The sequence below is a fragment of the Capra hircus genome, chromosome 8 (assembly GCF_001704415.2).
Source record: "Capra hircus breed San Clemente chromosome 8, ASM170441v1, whole genome shotgun sequence".
Taxonomy (NCBI): Eukaryota; Metazoa; Chordata; class Mammalia; order Artiodactyla; family Bovidae; genus Capra; species Capra hircus.
The window spans coordinates 16,647,899-16,674,628 of NC_030815.1; the positions used below are offsets into that span (position 1 = coordinate 16,647,899).

Here is a 26,730-nt window from a genome sequence, read left to right on the forward strand (position 1 = left end):
CTGGGGGCGGGGCTGCGGTTGAGGTCCATTTGCCCACGGCGGCGACTGCGAAGCTGCAGGCGGTGGCGAGTAGGTGAGTGAGAAGCCGGCGTGTAGGTGGCTGTTTGGGCTTCGGTTGCTGGGATCGGACAAGGGCGGAGGCGAAGGCTCTCCCCAGGGCTCGGCTCCGCGGGTCTTCCCTTTCCCCCCTGACCGAAAGCGGGCATCGGGTTTTCCAGCCCGGCGACTAGTGGAGTTGCCTGCATCCGGGCCCCGGACTTTCCGGCAGCGGCGGCGCAGAGATAGGGGCATAGGGTTCCGTCTCCTTTTCTGCTTTCCCGCCCGCAGTCCCCGAGCTGGCTCTTTCCCGGGGTCCTGGCGTGAGATCCGAAGAGATCGATCCGTCGGATCCCTGTGCCGCGCGAGCTCGAGGGGAAGGAGCCTCGGGCACCAAGAGGCCTGGCCCGGGGAAGGCCAGAGAGCTGGCGGCGCGCGGCTGCTCCGGACCGAGTCGGGGTCCGAGAGAGGATGAAGCGGGTTGGGGTGGGCTGGGATCAAACTGCTGGCTTACAGAATTGTCTCGGTTTCGAGGTTTCTAAGGATTGCTGATGTCTTGGAATTTGGTGCAGCAATTCTAGACTGGGTTTTGCTCCCGTTCTGTGGTTCATGACCTGTTTACTTCTCTTCTCCGAGATTGCACAGACTTAAAGGAAGTGACCATTATGATTTGGGTATCACTTGACTGATGGCATCAGTTGCAGAAAGAAGTGCCGTGATTACGCGTCTGCTTTGACCACACAGGGTCTGACTGGCCCTGGTGATCTCCACCAGGCTTCTGTATTCAGGAGACTGGGAGGTCATGCACTTGCCCTAGAGAGGTGGCCCTTTCCGAAACAATGGAGATTGTTAGGATTTAGTGAAAACAGTCTGACCGTGGCCAGTGGATAAATTCCGATTCAGACTGTTCTCATCTTGTGATCCAAAGCAAGGAGGGGTCAATCCATCTGGCATTTTAATTTGTACAAAGAGCTTGGAAAATACTGTTATATCTTACTGATGATCTGAGACGTTGGAAAAGTCACAGAAGCAGGAGTATAATGTATGGGAAATTAATAGCCTGGAGTCAGAATACTTGAAATACGATGGTGTTATGTGACACAGGTAGTATTGCCGGCACCTTGTCAGTCTAGGAAAGCCCTGAATCAGTTGGAAACTAACATCATGATGAATGTACTCTGTGAAACGAAAACAAGAGAATTGATAGATTGTGCCCTAGGCCAGCAGTAACCTGCCCCAGGGAACAATTACATAGGAGCTAAAGGGTTTTTTCCTCCCACCTTATAAAGTTAATAAAACAATGTCATTTTTTGTTGTTGTTTTCTTTCTGGCTCTGTTAGCAATCCAAATTAATTTTCAGAGAAAGAAAAAACCAAAGACTCCTATTTTTCTGTTTTAATTAAGTAATTCTGAGGAGTAGTACGTTAGCCTGCCTATTTGAGAAACTGGAGCTGTGAGAGATGGGTGTGTGTGTGTGTACTCTCCATGGAATTTACCAGACTAGAATACTGGAGTGGGTTGCCATTTCTCCCTCCAGAGAGTCTTCCCAACCCAGGGATTGAACCCAAGTCTGTTGAGGCTCCTGCAGTGCCAAACAGATTCTTTACCACCTCGCCATCTGGGAAGCCCTCTCTCAGGATTGTGAAGTCACTCAGTCATGTCTGACTCTTTGTGACCCCGTGGACTATAGCCTACTAGTCTCTTCCATCCATGGGATTTTCCTGGCAAGGGTATCGGAGTGGGTTGCCATTTCCTTCTCCAGAGGATCTTCCCGCCCCAGGGATCGAACCCAGGTCTCCCGCATTGCAGGCAGATGCTTTACAGTCTGAACGACCAGGGAAGCCCCCTCTTTTAGGATTGGGAGGTAATAAACAGAAAGCATGGTTATGAGAAATGTGGGCCTAATGATGGTTGAGTTCTTATTTACAACAGCAGTAAAGGCCAACCAACTTTCTAAATATCAACCAGAGAAGAGACAACTGATTTTTAGCAGAGGTTTAAAAAAGGCAAAACGTTTTTAAAACTACCCCTGTGCTAACAGTTTTAACATGTGGTAATTAATCTCTATGTCTGCATGTGTTGAATTATTTTCAGCAAGTATATTGGGTATACCCTCATGAACCCTGTTCTTTGTTTACAGGAGTGTGGCAAGCCACTGTGTCACCCAGTTTGGATCCTGGCTTACCTCAAAACTCTTGTTTCATAACTGTCTGGTGTAGCCAGCACTACATGTAAAAAGATATATTGATGAAAGACTCTTGATTTCAAGCCATTTCTGTATATGTGAATTTTCTTTGCCAAAGATGATGACTTTAACTGTTAGCAAATTCATTTTACTGCTCTCTTAACTATATTTCTCTGTGACTTTAATTTCTTAAGTTATTTCTTCTAGTAAGATTTAAAGCTAAACAATTCAACATAATCTTCATCCTTTATTTTCTTTCTGATGTTACTAGCAGTAGGATTGAACGTACTTGCTGCTGCCGCTGCTGCTGCTAAGTCGTGTCAGTCGTGTCCGACTCTGTACGACCCCATAGATGGCAGCCCATCAGGCTCCCCTGTCCCTGGGATTCTCCAGGCAAGAACACTGGAGTGGGTTGCCATTTCCTTCTCCAGTGCATGAAAGTGAAAAGTGAAAGTGAAGTTGCTCAGTCGTGTCCGACTCTTAGCGACCCCATGGACTCCAGCCCACTAGGCTCCTCTGTCCATGGGATTTTCCAGGCAAGAGTACTGCAGTGGGGTGCCATTGCCTTTTCCGTTGAACGTAGTTAGTGGCCTATAATAGAACAGTTTTCACAATTAGGTAAAAGGTTGTGCTATAATCTAACCAGATTTTGTTCCAGGGCTCAATTCCACTTCAGAAGTGTTTTTTATTTTCAATACAATGATGAAATGTTTGAATGGCAGTATTACCTTTATGATTATTCACCTTTTTTATCCAAAAAGGAAGAACAAAAGAACATGTTACAGTATACCGCTATGGGTATGTGGTTACTTAATGCATCTCCTTGGCCTCTAAAGTTTGCTGTTATTAATTATCTTAGCATCATTACAGTTTCTATTCAAATTATATTCCTATATTCTGTCATTGTAAAGTATTTAAATCGTATCTGTAACAATGGATTTTTTTTTTTTCCGACTGAGTCATGTGGGCTGCAGGATCCTAGTTCCCTGACCAGGGATTGAACCCACGCTCCCGGCATTGGGAACGTGGTATCCTAACCACTGGACCACCAGGGAAGTCCCAACAGTGAATATTTTAAGCAAGCTATACAACTTATACTGAGTGTAATCTCTAAAGTCTATTAAATTGAGACAGCACATTTAAAACTGTGAATATTCCCTAAATGAGTTTCTAAAATAAAAAATACACAAGGACTGTCTTTGTGTTAAACGATTTCTGCACATACTTACAGTTAGGCATTTTGCGAAACGCTGTCTATCCATTTTGACATCATGATAAAAGTGCTCATACAACACTCTAAAATTAGAGTATTTTATTTTTTGCTTTTCATCAGTCTCTGAGCCCTCCTGACAAGGTGTAGATAAAGTTCTTTATTTTAAGTAAAATGGTTTACTTTGACATGACCTTAGTTATAGATCAAATGTTATTTCTAAAGCAATCATACAGGCAAAGATAGATGTATCATAGCTCACCTATTAACTACTATCCTTTACCATTATAATGAATAGAATCCACAATTTTAGACTTGCCTAAATGAAATTGGCACTGAATACGCATAGGTATTCAATTTTAATATCAGGCAGGAATGATTCATTTTGCATTCATACCTCATTGAATGTACAATTTTAGAGTGATTCATTGGAGTGGGTGAAGATGTCAAAATGGCACCCCGCTCCAGTACTCTTGCCAGGAGAAGCCCATGGATGGAGGAGCCTGGTGGTCTACAGTCCATGGGGTCGCCAAGAGTCAGACACGACTGAGCGACTTCACTTTCACGTTTCACTTTCATGCACTGGAGAAGGAAATGGCAACCCACTCCAATGTTCTTGCTGGAGAATCCCAGGGATGGGGGCACCTGGTGGGCTGCCGTCTATGGGGTCACACAGTCGGACACGACTGAAGCGACTTAGCAGCAGCAGCAAGATGTCGAAGAGACCTGGATTCTAGTGTGGCTCAGTGACCTTGGGCAGTTCACTCTTCTCTATTTTCTCAGTAGATTGAAAGGGCCCATCCAACCATTTAGTCCTCTACATGTTTTAAATAATTAAAGCTTTTTTACTTCAGCCATTTAGTGTAGAAGCTTCTTTGTAATGATAAAATGCCACACTGCTTTCTTAAATAGCATATTAAATATATTTCCTGTTTCTTGAACAGCATATTAAATATACTTACCTCATTTTAAACACCTGTATTTGGCTTTAATACCCTTGATGCCCAAACAGTATGTTGAGAATAATCCTGTGCATCCTGTTTCCTCATTTTCTCATATGGTTCCAGATTGTTGTGGTCTTATAATCTTTTGTCTTTCTTTTCTCTCCCCACCACCACCAGCCCCCCTCCCCCTCCCCACCCCCCGCCTTCTTAGCAGCTTTTAAGGTTTTCTACTGCCAGGTATGGACTGCCATAACAAAGTACCACAAACTGGGTGATGTGAAAAATGTATCCTGTCTCAATTCTGAAAGCTAGAAGCCCCAAATAAGTGGTTGGCAGAGGCATGCTCCTCTAAATACTCCAGGGAAGAATCTCTCTTTGCCTCTGTTTAGCTTCTGGTAGTACCAGCACACATACCTTGGCCTGGAGCCACATACTCCAGTTTATCTTCATCTCCACACAGCCCTGTCTCTGTCTGCTTGCCTCCACAGCTTTCTCTCCTTGTCAGGACACCAGCCATTGTGTTAGGACCATCCTGATCCAGTATCACCTCATTCTAGCTTCATTACACTTATTTCTAAATAAGATCTCAGGGGATTAGGACTTGCACATGTGTTTGGGGTGGGGAAGGGCACAGTTCAGCCCACAACAGGGGCCATGGTCTCTAGGTGAGCCCTCCCTTTCCCAGTTGGCTTCTCTTTAATTCCTATGGTTCAGGAACCAAATAGCCAATCATATTAGAATTGCAAATAGGCTGGCCATTTAGAAACAGTGAGGATCTATTTGATGAGCTTTAGTATAGAATATTTCATATTAATGTTCAAAGGCTTTTTTTAAGCCTTTTTTTAAGCCTTTTTTTTTAAGCTTTTTTTAAGGTCATTAGTTTGGATTTCTAAGTGTGTATCATGATTATAAGTGGTAATTTACTACTGTGTATCACGAAATTATCATCATATCAGCAAACAATGTGCCCCTGCCATGCATAGTTGGAGAAATGTTTTCACATCTTTTTGACTGGAGAGGAGAAAACCACATATGTCTAAATCATTTAAGATTTTTTTTTTTTACCTTAGAGTGCGCTTGTTTTTTTTTTAATTTTTATTGAAGTATAGTTAGTTTACAGTGTTGTGTTTCTGTTGTACAGCACATGCATATATCCACTCTTCATGTTATTTTCCCAGATAGGTCATTGCAGAGTATTGAGAAGAGTTTTCCATGTTATACAGCAGGTCTTTATTAGTTATCCATTTTAAACGGAGTCGTGTTGTATATATCAGTGGGCTTCCCAGGTGACTCAAAGGTAAAGAATCTGCCTACCAACGCAGGAGATGTGAGTTTGATCTGTGGGTTGGGAAAAATCCCCTGGAGGAGGAAATGACAACCCGCTCCAGTATTCTTCCCTGGAGAATCCCATGGACAGAGGAGCCTGGCGGGCTGCAGTCCATGTGATCACAAATAGACAGACATGACTGAGTATGCGCACACGTGTCGATATCAATACCAACAATTGCGTTTTTGATGGATGACTTTTAAAATCACTGAACTTGATTACTGGTTTTGTATGTCATTGTCCAGATACCCCTGGAGCTTTCAGATAATGTGACAAATGGGATGCAGTGATGTCGACCCTCTGTCCACCACCATCTCCAGCTGTTGCAAAGACAGAGATTGCTTTAAGTGGTGAATCCCCTTTATTAGCAGCGACCTTCGCTTACTGGGACAATATTCTTGGTCCCAGAGTAAGGCACATCTGGGCTCCAAAGACAGAACAGGTACTTCTCAGCGATGGAGAAATAACTTTTCTTGCCAACCATACCCTCAACGGAGAAATCCTTCGAAATGCAGAGAGTGGGGCAATAGACGTGAAGTTCTTTGTCTTATCTGAGAAAGGAGTAATTATTGTTTCGTTAATCTTCGACGGAAACTGGAATGGGGATAGAAGCACCTATGGACTATCGATTATACTTCCCCAGACAGAGCTGAGCTTCTACCTCCCACTTCACAGAGTGTGTGTGGATAGATTAACTCACATTATCCGGAAAGGGAGGATATGGATGCATAAGGTGAGTGGGTTTGGAACTTATTAAGCATGCTAACCTAGCCACTGACGGCTTACCTTCCAGTACATTTATATCTGGCTTCCCAGGTGGCTCAGTGGTAAGAATCCGCCTGCCAATGCAAGAGACTGGATTCAATCCCTGGATGGGGAAGATCTCCTGGAGAAGGAAATGGCAACCCACTCCAGTATTCCTGGCAGATTCCATGTTCAGAGGAGCCTCTCAGGCTACAGTCCATGAGGTCACAAAGAATCAGACGCAACTGAGTGGGCATGCACGCACATTTATATCTAATTTTTAGAAATTATATACAGTTAACTTCAAACAGGAGCTGTTATTTGCTTCTACTATATTAGGTACAGATCCATCTAGGCTAGTGTTTGTGGTCTTTTAACCGTGGAAGGTAGAAGATGATAGCTCCACATTGTAAACAGAAAACCAAAGCTTCAGAGTCTGGATTTGTCTTGCGAAGTGTTTGACTCTGAAAGCTTATTTTTGCATTGCATGACCCTGTCTTTCACTTACTGTGTATAGTGTAAGCAGTTTAGGACAATTGTTTCATAAGCCTTTGCCCATATAACCTTTGGTCCCTTTAAGTTCTTTGCCAAGTTCCCAAATATTTTAAAATGAAGAAGTTGGACCAAATGGTATTCAGAAGATATTCCTTTCGATTTTGTGACTTGAGCTAGAGGAAATTATTGTTATCACTTAAATCCTATAGTTTAATAAATAGTGATATTTATATTTCCATATATTGTCATTCTGGCACATGAGAAGAACAAATTTCATTCTTTCTGCTTTGCAGTTTGATACTAACATGGAAATCCACTAAAGCATTACTGATTTTTGTAAGGCTTTTACCAGATAGTAGGGGAAAGTAATATCTTTTAAAAGAAGAGTTTTTTTTTTAAAACTATGTTTGCAGGTATAGCTCCTTAATTCTCATGTTTATAAAAATCATTTAAAATCTAGCTCGATATTCCCTAGATTCATCTTGATCTTATCCAGTTTGAAAAGTACAAATCATTAGTTTCTTTTGTGAAACTTTGCAGATGTTACATTGACTGTCTTTCTGTCAAATTCTATTTTTAACTGCTGACCAAAAGGGTGTTATTTTATTTCATATTGTCTATGAAAGCATGGATTTGTTGGGTGCTTCCCACCCACCCCTCTTTTTTTTTTACCCTAAAGTGGAAAGTATTTTTCCCATGAATTAAATTACCCAGGAAGATGTCTGCCATTTAACTGTATTGTGGAAAATAAACAAGTATCTAACAGTTAAGGTTTATTAATTTTAATGAATTTTCTCTCGCTCAGGAGAGGCAAGAAAATGTCCAGAAAATCGTCTTGGAAGGCACAGAGAGAATGGAAGACCAGGTAAGGCGCAGATTTCTCATCCCCGGACACGGCCAGACCCACCACTAAAGGCTGCATAAAGCTAAGGGGTGCTTCTGTTAAAGTGCCCTGCTGGCTCAGATGGCAAAGACTCTGCCTGCAATGCAGGAGACCTGGGTTGAGAGGATTCCCTGCAGACATTATTAGTTTGACAGAGTGAGCCTGAATGCGAACAGAACCTTTATGGAGATAAATGGAATAAATTGGATGAAAACTTCCATATCTTAGACCTGAAGAGTTAAATAAATAAACGATAATAAGAACTGCATCTACAAATTAATATTTTGCTACCTTTTTTCCATTTGCATAGGATAAGTTTTGGACAAGTTGCACATAGTAAAAATTTTAAGTGCTATATATTATTTTTTTTAAGGTATTGCTTCTTAAGCATTTCCACAGAAGTAGTTATAGCGGGAGAGTGAGTACCCCTAAGATATCTGGGAGTACACACACAGGTCTAGGCATAATATTTCTTTGACGTCTCATTTGTATCTTTAAAACTCTTGCAAATTATTTTTTTTTTGGAGGATAATTGCTTTACAGTCTTGTGGCAGTCTCCGCTGAACAACATGAATCAGGCATAAGTTTACATATATATATATATATATCTCCCATCCCCACCCCAGTGCATCCTTCTAGATTGTCACAGAGCACCAGGGTAGGCTCCCTGTGTTACACAGCAGCTTCCCACTACTTATCTATTTTACACATGATAGTGTATGTCTATATCAATGCTCCTTTCTCAATTTAAACCTCATGCGGTTTACACTTTATTCCGTGATATATCTATTTGTTTTAATATTACAGTTTGCCACTAGTATTCCTTACCTTCTTACCATCCTGGCTTCTGGTGGTATCAAGTCTCCAAGAAAACATGCCATGTTTATCCCATGGCTTTGAACATCCTTAGGGAACAGGCACCAAACAGGGTTTGAGAAGCATGATTGCAAGGGTATGGCTTCCCTCATGGAAATTAATTACAAAGCATTTCAACCCAGGGCAGAGATTCTCTGAAGGGAGATCTCCCCACAGAGAAAGTGTTCTCTGCATTTACTCTCATCGCCTCTGGCCACCCTCATTGCTCCTCTGAAAACGCCAGTGTAAACAAGCCTTCTCTCTGGTTCTCTTTGGGATGCCTGAGACAAATAGTATTTTAAACCATAACTTTTTCTAGAAATTTGTCAGGATATAGGAACATAAACAAGGCAAATACAAAATGCTATAAAGTGATCTTTACAAAATTTATATGTTTGTACTTTTGTAAATAACATTTACAGAAGTCAGAAGGAGGCAGATATGGAGAAAGGTCTAAGACTTAACAAGAAAATATTTCCCTTTACTCACAGAAGCCTGGCTTTCCTTGCTAGGCAGTAAGAAGTGTGCCCAGGAACGGGGTGATTTTCACCAACCTCTAGAGGTACCTTCTAGTTATAGAGGAACTAGTAGCGTTATGTCAACAGAATGAAATTTAGAACCCAGTAAAATTCTACGTTTGCTGGGAGTTTTTCAAACCAGAAATCTGTGCTTATAAAGTTGACAGCGATTGACGTTAAGGTTTATTTCTCTTTTAAGCCCTCTTCTTAAAAATGTTATCCTCCCCTTTCTGTGTCAGGAGGAAATTATACTTGGGCTTCCCTGGTGGCTCAGACAGTAAAGAATCCACCTGCAATGCAGGAAAACTGAGTTCGATCCCAGGGTTGGGAAGATCCACTGGAGGAGGGCATAACACCTCACTCCAATATTCTTGCCTAGAGAATCCCCATGGACAGAGGAGCCTGGCAGGCTACAGTCCATGGGGTCACAAAGAGTGGGACATGACTGAGCGACTAACCACACACATACTTGAACAAACAGGAGGTTTTTAAAGGGGAACTGCTTTCCTGCTGAGAAATTCAAGACATTTTAGAGCCTCTTCTGTGTTCAGCCATCTAGTATTTGTTGTTGTTAAGCTTCAGTGAGGATCTCCATTTGCTTATAATGATAAATGTCTGAGATGCTGTGTATAAATAGTATATATGCCTACATCATGGGGTCGAAAAGAGTCGGACACAACTGAGCAACTGGACTGAACTGAAAGGGAAGGTGTGTGCTTAGTTGCTCAGTCGTGTCCCACTCTTTGCGACCCCATGGACTGTAGCCTGCCAGGCTCCTCTGACCATGGGGATTCTCCAGGCAAGAATACTAGAGTGGGTTGCCTTGCTCTCCTACAGGAGATCTTCCCAACCCAGGGATCAAACCCAGGTCTCCCGCATTGCAGGCGAATTCTTTACCATCTGAACCACAAGGGAAGCCCAAGACTCGAGTGGGTCGCCTACCCCTTCTCCAGGGCATCTTCCCAACCCAGGAATTCAACCGGGGTCTCCTGCATTGCAGGTGGATTCTCTACCAGATCAACTACCAGGGAAGGCCCAAAGGGACGGTATTCTCCCATAATTATCCTTTCTGAAAATGAGTTGCCTGATAATTGAGTTCTTGCAAATCTCAGATCATGAGGTTGCGGTGACTTTATTTTGAGCAATAAATACTGTTTGACGATGATATATAGTCTAAAACAAGTTTAGTCATGCTAGTTTTAGTTGCTTGTAGCTGTCATATGGTAAAATTGTTTTACAAGTAAGCAAATTTAACACAACTTCAATCATTAGTCTTTTTGAATTGCATGTGTTGATTGTTGTAATTATAAACTGACATTTAAAAAATTAAAAAGCAAAAACAAATGAAGGTTTATATTCATGGGTTACTACAGCATCAAATTTTTTTTATAATAAAACATCCTGAGAGATACAAGGGGGCCTATGACTTAGGATACCATTTCCAGAGGCAGCATCACATTTAAATTATAAAGCAACTTAACATGATATGGGGCTCTGAAAACTAGGTTAAGTCACTGAAAAAAAGGACTGGTCCTAGGAATGCAGAGTTTCTACTTCAAATAGGCATGTAAGGAGTTTGAGTTCAGTTTAGTCGCTCAGTCATGTCTGACTCTTTGCGACCCCGTGGACTGCAGCACACCAAGCCTCCTTGTCCAGCACTAACTCCCAGAGCTTGCTCAAACTCATGTCCATCGAGTCGATGATGCCATCCAACCATCTCATCCTCTGTCATCCCCTTCTCCTCCTGCCTTCGATCTTTCCCAGCATCAGGATATTTTCCACTGAGTCAGTTCTTCACATCAGGTGGCCAAAGTATTGGAGTTTCAGCTTCAACATCAGTCCTTCCAATGAATATTCAGGACTGATTTCCTTTAGGATGGACTGGTTGGATCTCCTTGTAGTCCAGCGGACTCTCAAGAGTCTTCTCCAGCACCACAGTTCAAAAGCATCAGTTCTTTGGTGCTCAGCTTTCTTTATAGTCTAATTCTCACATCCATACATGACTACTGGAAAAACAATAGCTTTGACTAAACCGACCTTTGTCTGCAAAGTGATGTCTCTGCTTTTTAATATGTTGTCTAGGTTGGTCATAACTTTTCTTCCAAGGAGCAAGCATCTTTTAATTTCATGGCTACAGTCACCATCTGCAGTGATTTGGAAGCCCAAGAAAATAAAGTCTGTCACTATTTCCATTGTTTCCCTATCTGTTTGCCATGAAGTAATGGGACCAGATGCCATGATCTTAGTTTTCTGAATGTTGAGTTTTAAGCCAACTTTTTCACTCTTCTCTTTCATCAAGAGGCTCTTTAGTTCTTCTTCGCTTTCTGCCATAAGGGTGGTGTTATCTGCATATCTGAAGTTATTGATATTTCTTCCAGCAATCTTGATTCAACCTTGTGCTTCATCTAGCCCATCCAGAGCATTATGTACTCTGCATATAAGTTAAATAAGCAGGGTGACAGTATACAGGCCTGACGTACTCCTTTCCTGATTTGGAACCAGTCTGTTGTTCCATGTCCAGTTCTAACTGTTGCTTCTTGACCCACATAAAAATCTCTCAGGAGGCAGGTCAGGTGGTCTGATATTCCCATCTCTTTAAGACTTTTCCACAGTTTGTTGTGATCCAGAGTCAGAGGCTTTGGCATAGTCATTGAAGCAGAAATAGATGTTTTTCTGGAACTCTCTTGCTTTTTCTATGATCCAGCGATGGTGGCCATTTGATCTCTGGTTCCTCTGCCTTTTCTAAATCCACCTTGAACATCTGGAAGTTGACAGTTCATGTACTGTTGAAGCCTGGCTTGGAGAATGTTGAGCATTGCTTTGCTAGCATGTGAGATGCGTAATTGTGCAATAGTTTGAGCATTCTTTGGCATTGCGTTTCTTTGGGATTGGAATGAAAACTGACCTTTTCCAGTCCTGTGGCCACTGCTGAGTTTTCCAAAGTTGCTGGCATATCAAGTGCTGCACTTTCACAGCATCATCATCTAGGATTTGAAAGAGCTCAACTGGAATTTCATCACCTCTACTAGCTTTGTTCATAGTGATGCTTCCCTAAAGCCCACTTAACTTACAATTCCAGGATGTCTGGCTCTAGGTGAGGGATCACACCACCGTGATTATCTGGGTCATGAAGATCTTTTTTATACAGTTCTTCTGTGTATTCTTGCCACCTTTTCTTAATATCTTCTGCTTCTGTTAGGTCTATACCATTTCTGTCCTTTATTGAGCCCATCTTTGCGTGAAATGTTCCCTTGGTATCTCTAATTTTCCTGAAGAGGTATCTAGTCTTTCCCATTCTGTTGTTTTCCTCTATTTCTTTGCATTGATCACTTAGGAAAGTCTTCTTATCTCTCCTTGCTATTCTTTGGAAGGCTGCATTCAAATAGGTATATCTTTCCTTTTCTCCGTTGCCTTTAGCTTCTCTTCTTTTCGCTATTTGTAAGGCCTCGTCAGACAACCATTTTGCCTTTTTTGCATTTCTTTTTCTTGGGGATGGTCTTGATCCCTGCCTCCTGTACAATGTCACGAACCTCCGTCCATAGTTCTTCAGGCACTCTGTCTATCAGATCTAATCCCTTGAATCTATTTGTTACTTGCCCTGTATAATTCTAAGGGATTTGATTTAGGTCATATCTGAATAGTCTAGTGGTTTTCCCTACTTAGTTCAATTTAATGTAAAGAGTTTAAATATAATCATTTCCTAAAATGTGAATGAGGGGATAAGTTTTGTTCTTAGATTGATCTTAATATGTGATTTTAAAAACATGTTTAGCTAAAAATTGATAGACATATGACAGTTTCATCTGCCTCTTTAAAAGTTGGTGATTTCAGCATGGGCAAAACATTTTGGGGGAGTAACAGTGGCCGTGAATGCATGCGGGAGCTACCCATACTTGAGGCACTTCACACGTGCGGTGTTTTCTATTGAGTTTTCAGCTTCCTTCTATAAACTGCAGATTTTAAAATTACATTTTTGAGATGTAAGCAGTATTACCTTGAAAGAACACTAAAGGAAACTTGTCTTCTTTATTGATTCTTAAAAATACATGCTCTGACTTAGATTTGGGTAGATTATACCTTATTATGAATATAGAGATTGAGTATTGACTCAAGCTTTACTACTGAGATTTCTACTGAGAATTTTAAAGCCTTTTTATGCTTGTCTTTCCTCATTTTTAATATAAAATACATCGATCACCTTTGGTTAGCAAGAGTTCACAATAAAATTGCAAAGGAGATTCTTTCTAAATTTGGTGTGGTGATTTAATTATTGCGTGTAAATGATAAACCAATGATTCTATTCTGACTAAAGAAAATTATTCCTGAAAGAATGAAAAGGAGTTTTAAATAGCATATAAATCTTTTAGAAATATAAAAGTTTTGGAGTAGACACTGTTTTGAGGCTGTGTTTGAATGTGTGTGCTCAGTTGCTCAGTCATGTCCGATTCTTTGCGACCCCATGGACTGTAGCCCACCAGGCTCCTCTGTCCATGGAATTTTCCAGGCAGGAATACCAGAAGGGGTTGTTATTTCCTCCTCCAGTGTTTGAATAAGTTATCAAGTATTTCTGTTAAAGGGTGTTATTCTTTGCTTTTGGTTTTTGATTTGTTATCACCAACTTCATCCTATATTTTGTGATTTTCTTCACCTCATTTTACTTTTTTGTGCAGGGTCAGAGTATTATTCCAATGCTTACTGGAGAAGTCATTCCTGTAATGGAATTGCTTTCATCTATGAAATCGCACAGTGTTCCTGAAGAAATCGATGTAAGTTCTCAGTTGTCATGTTAAATCGGAGCAATGGTACCGTTTATTAATTCCCCTAAGTTATATTACTATTATGTATATTAGTAATGTTCTAATTTCAGTAGTACAAATTTTTATCATACATATCATTCATATGAATTATGAGCCACTTTAACAAGCACATTTAAAATCCTGAATTTAATGGCCAAGCAGAGACCTTTTGGTTAGTAATAGCAGTTATGATAAATTTATTTAGTTAAATTCTCCACTTTTGTATTTCCTGGAAGTATGAGAATTTCAGACCTTAGAGAGTCAATCAGTGTTTAGTGCAGTACTTTTTGTAACAAAGTAGTGTACAGATCACTAGCTGCTAATGGAGGTTCCCTTATCTTCACTAGTGTGATTTCCTTAATCACTCATTTGTTGAGGACATTAGGAATTACACACTATAGATGTGAAGAGAAGTCTTTAGGCAACTAGATTAGCAGCTTCCTGACTTTGTAATTAAGATTTGTTTCCTGATTGTAGCAGCTCAGAAGAGGAAGTAGTTCTTGTAAAAATGGTTGCTTAACCTGTCTCACCAGCTTTTGCGTCATTTATTCTGCAAGTTTATATTGGTGACACAGATTGTTTTATGGGGATTTGTGATGCTCAGAAATGAGGGCAATGTGTCATATTGAACCTAGACTTCAGGAAACTTATGTATTAAAATTGTTACTTCAGCGTTTTGTTAACAGCCAGAATATTCTCTTTTTTCCTTTTGGTGCATTTTAGATAGCTGATACAGTTCTCAATGATGATGATATTGGTGACAGTTGCCATGAAGGCTTTCTTCTCAAGTAAGAATTTTGTTTCTTTTCATAAAAGCTGGATGAAGCAGATGCAGATCTTATGCTCACCTGTGACAAGATTGGGAAGGAAGAAAATAATAAGAGAATGCCTAACTAGATTATTCTAGGGTCAGGATGCATGACTGAATTATTGCTTAGCTTTGTGTTGCTTCTTTACTTGTTATATACCTATGATATAGTTGATGTGACTCTTTTTAATATTCAAAGAAGCTGAGTTTCCCATAGTATTTAGATAAGAGTTCTTGGACCCTTGTCTGGTTCTGGTTTCTTGTTTTTCTTCTCATTAAAACTGAAACAAAGAACCCTTTCTAATTAAGTTGTGTTATAGATGGACGTACTTAGGCCTAGAAAAGAAAATTTTCATATTTGTACTGATCCTTTCCTTGTTACAGTAGATATTAGAATGTGAGCTCTAAAATCAGGCATCCTGGCTTACTGCTGTGTAACCCTGAGCAAGCTACAGGAGCTCTCCATGCCTGCATTTCCTCATCTATAAAATGAGATAATATTGCCTACTTCATAGGAGTGTTGTAAGATTGAGTGAGATGAGTTGTGTTAGGCATTTAAAACAGTGCATGGCACATATGGGCACATAATAATAGCAAATAGCTAACATTTTCTATGTATTTATTCTAAGAAAAATGATAATAACAATAATAATGGCCAGTGTTTATTGAGTGCCTCCACATTGGCCCCCTAAGTGCTCGGCCTGCATTTATAATCTCCTCTTCTACTTGACTGTTTACAATTATAGATTATCATGAAATTTTGTTTTAAAAAATGAGGAATGAAAGGATAAAATATTATGTCTACAGTCTTCTCCTTTAGGTTCATGATGGGGTCTTAAAGGTATGTGTTTAACCTCAAAGCCTTTACATGGCTTGAATCAGAAACTCTTTAGTCCTGATTCTGCTCAGTGTCAGCCATCCATGAGGTTATTTTAAGCCCCATTTGACTTTAAACAAACCACTTTAACCTCTTTATACCTCAGTTTCTTCCACTATAAAACTGTGACTAACTGCATTGTTTTAAGGTTCAGATAGAATCTGTGAAAGGCATGTGGTGGAAAATGCAGAGTACTATAGAAATAAAAGATGGCATTACAGTCAAAACTTTGGTGTTCATCATTTAAAGCTATTCAGAGTTTTTTGAAGTTCAGTTGTCTTTTTTTTTTAGTTTGTGAAATTATTTTACAGTCAACATGTTTTTAATCTTTTTTTTTTTTTTCAATTCACAGTGCTATCAGCTCACACTTGCAAACTTGTGGCTGCTCTGTTGTAGTAGGTAGCAGTGCAGAGAAAGTAAATAAGGTAATTTATTTTGTAATCCAGCAAATAATCTGATTTTTTAATGCTGCTAGCGGATGTGGATTGTAATTTAAAGGTTAGGTTGCAGTCAAGATGATCTTATAATATTAGGAGGCAGTGTAATCTGACCAAGTTACTAGGACACCCTATGGCAAAAATAAACTATCTGAAAAGGAAGTCATTTATCAATTTCATCATGATAATGTATAAATACTAGTCTCGGTATTGTATAAATGGTTTTGATAATATTTTAAAATCAGATGTTTTTAAAAATATTTGTCTTCTATTTCCGATAGCCATGTTCTTTTGGTGCTAATTTCAAGGAAATGGTATCTCATCATTCATCTTGATTTCATTACCTTGCTTTTCCCTCTAAATCTTTTCCTTTTAGGAACCTATTGCTAATAAGTGGTCATTGGAGGTTGTATGGCAACATTTGTGACCACCTCCTTTAGTGCTGTGTGAGTTTAAAAAGAATTCATGAACCTTTCCAAGCATTAGATAGTAAACTAAGGGATTTTGTACTTTTCTTCACTGATCAGTAATTAGAAAGAGATAAGTATATGTATCTTATCAATTTAAGCAAACCTAATTTTTCAGGTTTTACACAAGAAGTATGTTAGGAATGATTATTTGCTTGACAAATAATTTCATTTTTTTTTTTCTGTGATAAGCTTCCCTGTAGACTTACCCAACCCTTTATTTACCAAGATTATATTTCTGGTATAACCATTTATGACAGATTAACTTACCTGTTATTATATTATACCTAGTGGCTTCTTTTTATTTTTGCTGCCCCAAAAAGGTAGCTTTCGGTTCATGTCCTACAAAGCTTTCAGGTTCCATACGACCTTCCCAGTTGCTTCTTGGGGAGAAAAAGCCTCGATGGTTGGGGTTCTGTATTTTGCAAACATTTTTCTTATCTACCATCCTCTTTTAGCTTAATAGCTTCTTTTTTATCTTTTTAATTTGAGGGGAAAAAGGTTGCCACCACTATTTTAAAAACCAGTATTTTAACATAAAAATTCTGAATATAACCTGAATTCTGAGATAGTTGCATGGCTTTGTATTTTTTCCTAATAGATCTATGATCAAATCTCATCAGAATGATAGGTTTCTAAACCCCAACCGAATGGATTGCTTATTTCAAATTAAGTTTGATAGAATTAATTCTCATTCTATTCAAGGATTTAGAAACTCTTTTATACTCATTGTGATGAGATTTCACATATAGAACTTTTAAACAGAAGATATAATTCTGCCTAATTTAACTGCATTTAGTTTTCTCATCCAAATTATTGCCAGGTGGATATATAATCAATAATTATATTAGGTCATTATTTCCTCATATAAGATTAGGAATAAGGTTTCCATGGTAAAATAAGTTTGAGAAAGCCTGCATATTGTATCAGTCACCTAGAGAGTCACAGTTTGTATTCAAATGGTAATGGTTGTGAGATACCATACAGTTAACTTTACTAACATTTTCCAAGCTTATTTGGCCACAGAATACTTAGGTTAAGCAACAGCTGTTATAATCCCATTAGACTATTCCAGGTTACTGAGATCAATACTTATTTTTCAGAATAGGTTTTATTGAAAGTAACACCTGAAATTTCTATTCAGGTCTCTTTCCTAAGCAAACTAGTGGCCTTTTTATCCATATTTTAATGCTAAAATATTTTCATTTTACAGATAGTAAGAACATTATGCCTTTTTCTGACTCCAGCAGAGAGAAAATGCTCCAGATTGTGTGAAGCAGAATCATCGTTTAAATACGAGTCAGGGCTCTTTGTACAAGGCCTACTAAAGGTACAGTTTCCATTTATCACAAGTGAAACCAACTTTTTTAAAATCATTTTTGAGATTCTTTATATGTTGAACATTAGCATTTAACGTGTCTCATGTTTGTATGGTAAGGAGCTTGACTTCCTTTTCACAGGTCTGACGATGGAGTGTATATCTTATAAATTTATAGTTTGTATCAGTGAAACATCACAGAATAGCTTTCTTTTTGTTTCTGTTTGGTTTCCCACACCTGTCTGTTCTCAGGATTTTTTTTTTTTTTTTTGATATGTGCTTGAATCAGTTCACACAACTAAAATGGAATATTTCTTATTTACTGAACAGATTTGAATTTTTGTGTTACCATTTTATGTTTTATGTACCACATTCATTTACTGAAAAGAAAATGTTAAGCTGCTTCCTATGTTGAAAAAGTATATAGGATTTGACCAGTTTCTGTATATCAGTGTATATGTATATATAAGAAAAAATTTATTTTATATTTTTTCTTTATTTACTTGAGTCTGCTTTTCAAGGAGCAAAACGGATAAATATAAATTAACAATTATTTTCATTAATTATGGGGAATCCTTATTTGCTTTATTGAATCTATTACTGATGTTTCAGTTGTCATCAGAGATATGAAGAAGTAGATTTCCTAATGATTGAGTCTCTCAGAGTGATTGCTTTCTTGAGGATGTAGGCATAGTAAAATGAAAGAAAAAATACTAAAAATTGTTGCAAGTAAAAATTATATTCAGCTTTTACATTTTCAATAATCTGCTTGCTCTGAGCTCAGAATAATATTGTTTAAATAGAGAAACTACTTAAGAGAAACTCATTTTTTATTTGATATGTACAGATCTGAAAATTAGAACTTCTCCTATAAAGGCATAATGAGGTACTTAGTACTTTTATTTCCTTAGTGAGGTACTTAGTACTTTTATTTCCTCAGCATCATCTCACTTATTGTATAATTTTATCCCTTAAAGGGACCTATACCAAATGCATAGCAGAGAATTTGAAACTATAATTTAATAAAAACATGTTTGTTAAGAATTTTCCATGCAAGTTTAAATTGTATAGCCTTTTAGAGCATACTTTGATATTATAACAGTAGGTACTTGTTATATGGCAACTGACTACCCAACTGACTGTACCTGGAAAGTATACTTATTATAGGCTTCCCTGCTGGCTCAGAGGTTAAAGTGTCTACCTGTAATGCGGGAGACCCAGGTTCAATCCCTGGGTTGGGAAGATCCTCTGGAGAAGGAAATGGCAGCCCACTCCAGTATTCTTGCCTGGAGAATCCCATGGGTGGAGGAGCCTGGTAGGCTACAGTCCACAGGCTCACAAAGAGTCGGACAGGACTGAGCGACTTCACCTTCACTTCACTTTCATACTTACTATAAAAATCCATATTCAGCTGATACTTAACAGAACATGTGAATAACCAAGAATATTAAAAGTCACTTGTAATCCCATAATCCATTGAATAACCCCTATTAATATTTGGCATATATCTTTCTGGTCTTTTTCTTCTTCTGTAATTTTTGCATATCTTCCCTTTTCCCCAGCCCAGAAAATTAGATTATACTCTTCATGTTTTAAGCTCCTTTTTTCACAATATATTATGAACATCTTTCAGTATCAACACATAAACATTGGCAACTTAATTTTTAGCAGCTAAATAAATTACTTTCATTTATTTAAGATGAATGAATATTTATTTCTCTTTTTGGATGCTCAGGGTGTTTCTGGTGTTTTACTGTTTAATCCAATGCTGTAGCACACACGTCACTCAAACTTGACACACAAACATGATTCATTTTCTGGGATAAATTTCTAGAGCTGAGTTTGCTAAGTTAAAGCCAATTTTTTAAATTAAAAGATAATCTTCATATATTTCGGTGTAAAAGACAGTTTTCTTTGCATTCTGACAGGATTCAACGGGAAGCTTTGTACTTCCCTTCCGGCAAGTCATGTATGCACCCTACCCCACCACACACATAGACGTGGACGTCAATACCGTCAAGCAGATGCCACCCTGTCACGAGCATATTTATAATCAGCGTCGGTACATGCGATCAGAGCTGGCAGCGTTCTGGCGAGCCACTTCAGAGGAGGACGTAGCTCAGGACACCTTCATCTACACAGATGAGAGCTTTACTCCCGACTTGTACGTCACGCCCTGCTTTCTGATGTCATTCAGCAGTATTAGGAAACTGTCTTTTATGAGTAGAAACAAACAATTCAGTGTTTAAAAGGGGAAGACATGTTAATTATGCTAGAAGAAATCTTTGGTGAATCAAGCATTGTTTTTCTTAAATGTCTGTTTTTCTTAGTATGATTGTGTTTGCCATAAGGTAAGTTAGATTAGTCCTTAAAAATAAGTACTTAAGTACTTAATTAACATATACATTGAGCCCCTAGTTACAAGGTGCTAAGGTTTGTTGTTGTTCAGTCGCCAAGTCATGTCCGACTCTTTGCCACCCCGTTGCAGCATGCCAGGCCTCCCCTGTCCCTCACCATCTCCTGGAGTTCACCCAAGTTCATGTCCATTGAATCAGTGATGTTAAGGTTAATAGTGGCCAAGCAGACAGCCCCAGACCCAGGTCCTTCCAATGCTTATAGACTAGTGTGTAAAGGTCATTAAGAAACTTATTTATTAACTAAACCAAAGAGGGAATGCTAAGTCTTTTTTTCCCCTTGATATATAAATATAAAATACAGCAAAACTGTGAAAATACATTAATAGAGCATTCTTTTATATTCTCTTGTATTGTGTTATTAATTTCTTACCATAAGGTATGATCGGTAAATTAACAGAAAAGTAATGACAATAAAATGTTGAATGTGGACCCAATTAAGAAAAAAAAGAAATCTGAACTGTAAAACATTTAAATAGTGTTCTGAAATCAGGAAAATAAAGTATCGTATTTTCTCATGGTTCTCTGTACCCGGCATATAGAGTGTGCTCGGTAAATGCTGACTAGTAAATAATCCAGGTTTGAGTGGATAAGGCAGCAGTACAATTGGAGCAAGCAACCCTATCCTGTGTCTTACAGGAAATTTTTGAGCTGAGGCAACAGGCTTGTGACGCACCAGTAGTCAGACAGCAGGTGTTCCCGCAGGCATAGCAGAGGAACACCATGTGCTAGGAATCCCCAGCCTCATGTGTCTGTAGATACGGAAAGATGGCTTCATTAGGAACCAGCTTTTCCTGGCTGTCCATTTTTTCTGTTTTTTTTTTTTTTGGTAGGTAGCTGGAGAGCTCTTTGGTGGGAATTTAATGAACTTTATCTAAAGTTCTGGAATTTTTTTTTTAGAGGAGATGCATCTGTGGTTTTAATATGTCTTACTCATTTTAGCCAGTTACGTTGGCTTTGCTGATTTGACAAACTATGATGAGCCACCTGTTCTTGTTTTGCTGATCATAACAAATAATGTCATGAACTTTTAAAATTTGTTTCCAGCTGTTAAGTAAATTTTCTAAACATAAAATTATCAGCAAATAATATTTTCAAGCTCTAGATTGATGTATTATTAACTTTTATGTTTTATGGACATGTTTTACTTTTTAGTCTATGTTAAGCAATATTTTTTAAAGATATTTTTAATTTTAGCTCTTTAAAAATAATTCCACTCACTGCCTAAACATGAAAAATCAGTCACTGAAAATACTCTACTTATGACACTTTGCTTCATCTAATTCCCTTTTGACCAAGACAATCAAATTATAAAGCAGATATGTTCAGAACACTAGACTTAAATAGCTAAATTCTCTCTCCAAAGCCAGAAAGTGGGTGCTGTCAGTACCCACACTGGCCACCAGTTGAATAGCCAGTAATTGTGAAATGCTGATTTTTCCCCCCCTTTTCTGAGTTTCCTTCTTCTGCAGTAGGGAACACCCATTCCCTAAAACTAGGAAGTTTTAGGTACTTTGCTATTGACATCTGCACACACATCTCTTTCCTTACTACTTCGATCAGGTATGTGATGATCCCTACTATTTTCTTTCTTTTCAGTTAAAAATTGCGTACCTTAGTAAATGTTATGTTACCCCTCTGACTTGATTATAGCCTAGTATCCCAGTAAATCCCTTAGGAAAGTAGAAGGCAAGGAGAGGGAAGGAAGAAGAGAAAGATCAAAAGGGGCTGGGACCTGGGAAATAGACAGTCTTTTTAAAATGCCTACAATATCTTAAGTTGTATGGTAGATGAACATTATCTCAAGTGTGAATTAGAACTTAATTTCTGACTCTGCTCATTGCCGATGTAGCTAACATTTTCTTAGGTAGCTGATTCATGTTACTCACCAGATGATGGACTTGTGGATGCAAACCCAGTGGGTAAGACGTTGGAGATAATCATCTGTGTGTGTTCCTTATTCCCACTTGAATGTTTCCTAACATTCATCCTCTTGCTATTTTTTTCTTCCAAGACTGCTTATTAGGAGTTATTAGTACATGAAGTTAACCTTTTGTTTTGGTTTTTGATAGTAGTGGCGTATATTTATTTTTGTTGCTGTTTTATGTTTTCGAGATGGCAGGAATTGGTAGTTGCATTTACCAATTGCCTAAGGCTCTCAATATTCTTTATAAGGTGAGGTATTAAAATACATTGATAGATACGTATGTACCTTTCCTGGGACTGCTTACACTATTAAAAAGAAAATAATTACATTATGGCTTGACAGACTCCAGTAATAGATAAATGTATCCTTGAGTTAAAATGAGTGTATTAATCTATTTTATTGTATTTCCAAAACTATTTATTGTAGTTTATTGTATTTATTTATGTAATTCTTATAAATATGTTTATAATCCCATTTCGAATAATTCAGTTTGGCTGGCGTGAGAGGTTGTGGAAAACAGCTTTGTATAGCCATGTTAACCTTTGGTCTGTTTCCTTCATAGGAACATTTTTCAAGATGTCTTACATAGAGACACTCTTGTGAAAGCCTTCCTGGATCAGGTAAGTGTTAAACCTGAGATTGTCAGAGTGAATGATAGGATATGTGTTCTGTTTCAATATATCCCACAATGCCTGCAGAATTAGCTCCTTTTGTAGTTTTATCTCTTATTTTTCTAAAGTGTCAAAATTATTTTTCTGCTGAATTATTTGTAGAAAGTAGTTTGTATGTTAACAATTAAAGATGCAGTATCTCCCAGTTCAGATAATAACTTCTAAGCACTAACTTATAACCCAAGGATGTTTTCTTTTAGTGAAGGGAGGTTTTGTACAAATGTTGTGTATTTGCCTTAATTAAGCAAAAAATGTCTTTAAGACTTACTTAAATGATAGCATCCTTACTGTCTCATTTCTTTGTAAAAGATCTAGATTTTAAAGAAAATTTTAGATTATATGGGTCTTATTTCTTAAAATAGAGGGACTTTGTTATGATGTCACTCTAGGGATCAGGCCAGGAAACCGTGGTCATAGATGTAGCTTTGAAATAATATAATCCTGAGGTTAACTAGAAATTTTGGATCCAGGTCTGTGTGATCTGTGACATATTGCAAAGTTCAGGATAAGTCAAAGTCATGTGATTCCATGCTTCCCAAGCAGAAATAAAATTGTTCTACCACTACGCATGCACTCCCACCCCTCAAAATAGAAAAATATGAATATCTCAAAACCATAGTGTAAGCACAGCTCAACCTCTAGGAGCTCTAGTTTTAATTGCAGATGTGGGCAGAGAAAAGCTAAGTAACACAACCAGAAGTAACCTACATAATGATTTTTAATAACAAAATAAATATGATTGTAGTCTAAGGTACAAGGACAATTTTGAGTCCATTCTTAAAGAGGAAGCAGAACTGTCAGACCGCTCCAGTATGTCCATTCCCTCCTGTCCACCAGGATGTATCCATCTGTGGAGACGATTAGGGAGAGCTGCTCAAACGTGGGCTACCTGCCAGGCACTATCAGCAGAAACATGCTGTGGATAAGCAGAACGGGAGCAAATTATTTATGAGCATGCTTCATTTTCCTGCAGGTCTTTCATTTGAAACCCGGTCTGTCTCTCAGGAGTACTTTCCTTGCACAGTTTCTGCTCGTCCTTCACAGAAAAGCCTTGACGCTAATAAAATATATAGAAGATGATACGTAAGTCAGACTCCTCCACGGAAGACAAACCTTCATTAATTGCTTTCATTTTGTCCCCTTTGGACCTCTTCTATCTTATAATTTCTCTTGTATCATTGTTTGTAGGCAGAAGGGGAAAAAGCCCTTTAAATCGCTTCGGAACCTGAAGATAGACCTTGATTTAACAGCAGAGGGCGATCTTAACATAATAATGGCTCTGGCTGAGAAAATCAAGCCAGGCCTCCACTCCTTTATCTTTGGAAGACCTTTCTATACCAGTGTCCAAGAACGAGATGTTCTAATGACGTTTTAAATGTGTAACCTGTTAAGAATGTTTCGTCACAGTCATAATTGCTGCTAACGTAGGTCGGTGATGTTGGGAAAGGTGACTCCCTCCAGTCATGCTCTAGGGTCCTACTTAGCAACGGCAGTTAGTTAGTTACACTACAGTTGTCACAAAAAGTCTGTAAGGGGATGTCAGGTTACAATAAATGCACCTTTGCCTGGATGTGCTGTCTTCGGAGACAGACTTATTATGTTTACAATTATAATGAATAGTATTGCTGTCTTTTAAAGATGTAGGATATAAACTTGACCACAACTGCTGTTTTTTGAAACTTACGATTCATGGTTTACAAGTATCAAAATGATATCTGAGTTAGCTTTCACAGGCATAAGACTAGTTGACTTTCCATCTCTTGACGTTCCTTGGTATGTGGGGTTACTGTAATACTTTTACAATCAGCTACTAACCAGAGCATTTAGATTCTTTCAGCTCCACAGAAGGAAGGTAGCTTGCACATAGATTAAGTTTTAGAAAGAAAATATTGATCAAGCATACGTGTTGTTGAAGTCAGTTATAAGATCCTGCTTTGCAGACGTACTCCTCGGGATTCAGTCTGGGTAGAAGCGTCAGGCACTGTGTATAGTCCCGATGATGGTGAACCACGGTCAGGGTGTTTTTCTCTGTTTGTTTGTTGAGCTCTGTCACAGAAAATACAGAGAATTGGATTTTAATGTTTCCATAGTTATTGCCAACTTTTCCAGTTCCTTTCCATTATTTTTGAGCCAAACTGAAATGTGTACCTCCTGTGCCTTTTTTTCCCCTTGGAAAATATAATCACTTGGAAGAAGGTCAGATTTCCTTAGTCACTCATTTTTATCTTGTTTTCCTCTTGTATAGTCTTGCTCTGATTTAGTAATCATTATAACTCAGATTATTAAATGGAATAGAAAAATACTCACTAGCAAGATTCCTTTTCAAGAACGAGAATAATATCGTCTTCCTTAAATTTCTGCCCATGTTTTTGGAGTTGTTGCCATGTCTCTTTGCCTTCATCATACAAGGACTAGCAGGAGAAACTTTACTGACCTGCTGTTTTTACTAGGTGCTACTTTGGCAGAACTAAGTGGTCAATTTCTTTGTTTCCTTCCTGTATTTGGACCATTATGCCAGCTATAAAATACCCAATTAACCTAATTCTGTGCTAAAACAGTATTGACAAAACAATATATACAATCATAAAATACATTTTTTATTTAAAACTGTGAAAGTAACATAAAAGGGAAAGATATGTATAAGAAAGGGAGAAAAGTAGTAGAGCCCCTCCACCTTTGCCCACCGAATTTAACCAGAACCAACATAGGTCCTACCAGCCTTTCACATCACTAATAGGGAAGGTGTAGACATCTCGAGTTTTAGACACACACTCAACCAGATGAGGGATGCTATGGCTCAGTCATGAAACAGTGTACAGATACCACCTTGTTGAACCCCGTATTCAGTGCTATTTACTTGCTAGATTATTTAAGTGCTAATTATTTTCTTTTGCTCATTTATTGTACCGTTGTTTGGGATGCAAGTTGTACAGTGAAGTAAGTTATTAAAGCATGTGTGCACATTGTTATATGTCTTTGCTCCTAGATGGAGAATTTTGAATAAAATGTCGGAAATTTTGTCTCTTTCAATTATTTGCTCAGAGAAGCAGTGCTATGTTGAACGAGTGATTGGCTTCCTTCTTAGCTGACAATCATGGTGTGTCTAAACAACTTTTATTTTACCAATATTCTCTTTTGAAAGAAAATATATTTATAGGTTCTGTATGATACTGGAATCATATGTGGTTTTTTGTTGTTGTTCATTTGTTTATTTGGTTGGTTTTGTCTATTAATTCCCAAGATCACATTCTGATTTTTTAATTTACATATTAAAATAGCAGATATAAGATAATGCTTGGGCAAATTCTTTTTTCTTAGTTACTATTATAATAATACAACCTAAGCTGAAGTTATTCCTTCCAGGTTGCCAATATAGGTATACAATGTGAAAGTGTAAGAAATCTAATCCCTTCCATCTAGAAAACAAATAAGATCGACATTTTTACTCCAAGGAAAAAAAATTAATTCATAAATATAACAGTTGAGTTGAAAGGTTTCTCTAGAAGACAGCTGATTCATTACATTGCTAAATTCTCAAAGAGGAAACCTGAACTCCATATAATGCTGAAAATTAGGAATGAGACAGTTGCCACTAGAATCTGTTTCTGTAATGTTGCAGGTCAAAGAGGAAGATAGTGAACATTACATTTCTATAACACTGTTTTGGTATTGACATGGAATTGTACAAACTGATATTTCTTGTGTGATCTTCAGGGTACAGCTAAAAGTAACAAAAACATTTATTACACCCCCATTTAACACACACTACCCACTGGACTTTCTGAATCTATCATCACAACAACACTATGAGGCAGGTA

General features: G+C 38.3%; 1 protein-coding gene across 1 annotated transcript; it reads left to right on the plus strand.

The window, feature by feature from the left end:
• C8H9orf72 (chromosome 8 C9orf72 homolog) lies at nt 1–26,204 on the plus strand. The gene is made up of 11 exons (XM_018051885.1): nt 1–73; nt 5,948–6,435; nt 7,747–7,806; nt 13,868–13,963; nt 14,717–14,781; nt 16,031–16,103; nt 17,796–17,912; nt 19,829–20,064; nt 22,804–22,861; nt 23,886–23,995; nt 24,101–26,204. Exons 2-11 carry the CDS (start codon nt 5,992–5,994, stop codon nt 24,285–24,287), a joined length of 1,446 nt encoding a protein of 481 aa, XP_017907374.1. The 5' UTR covers nt 1–73; nt 5,948–5,991; the 3' UTR covers nt 24,288–26,204.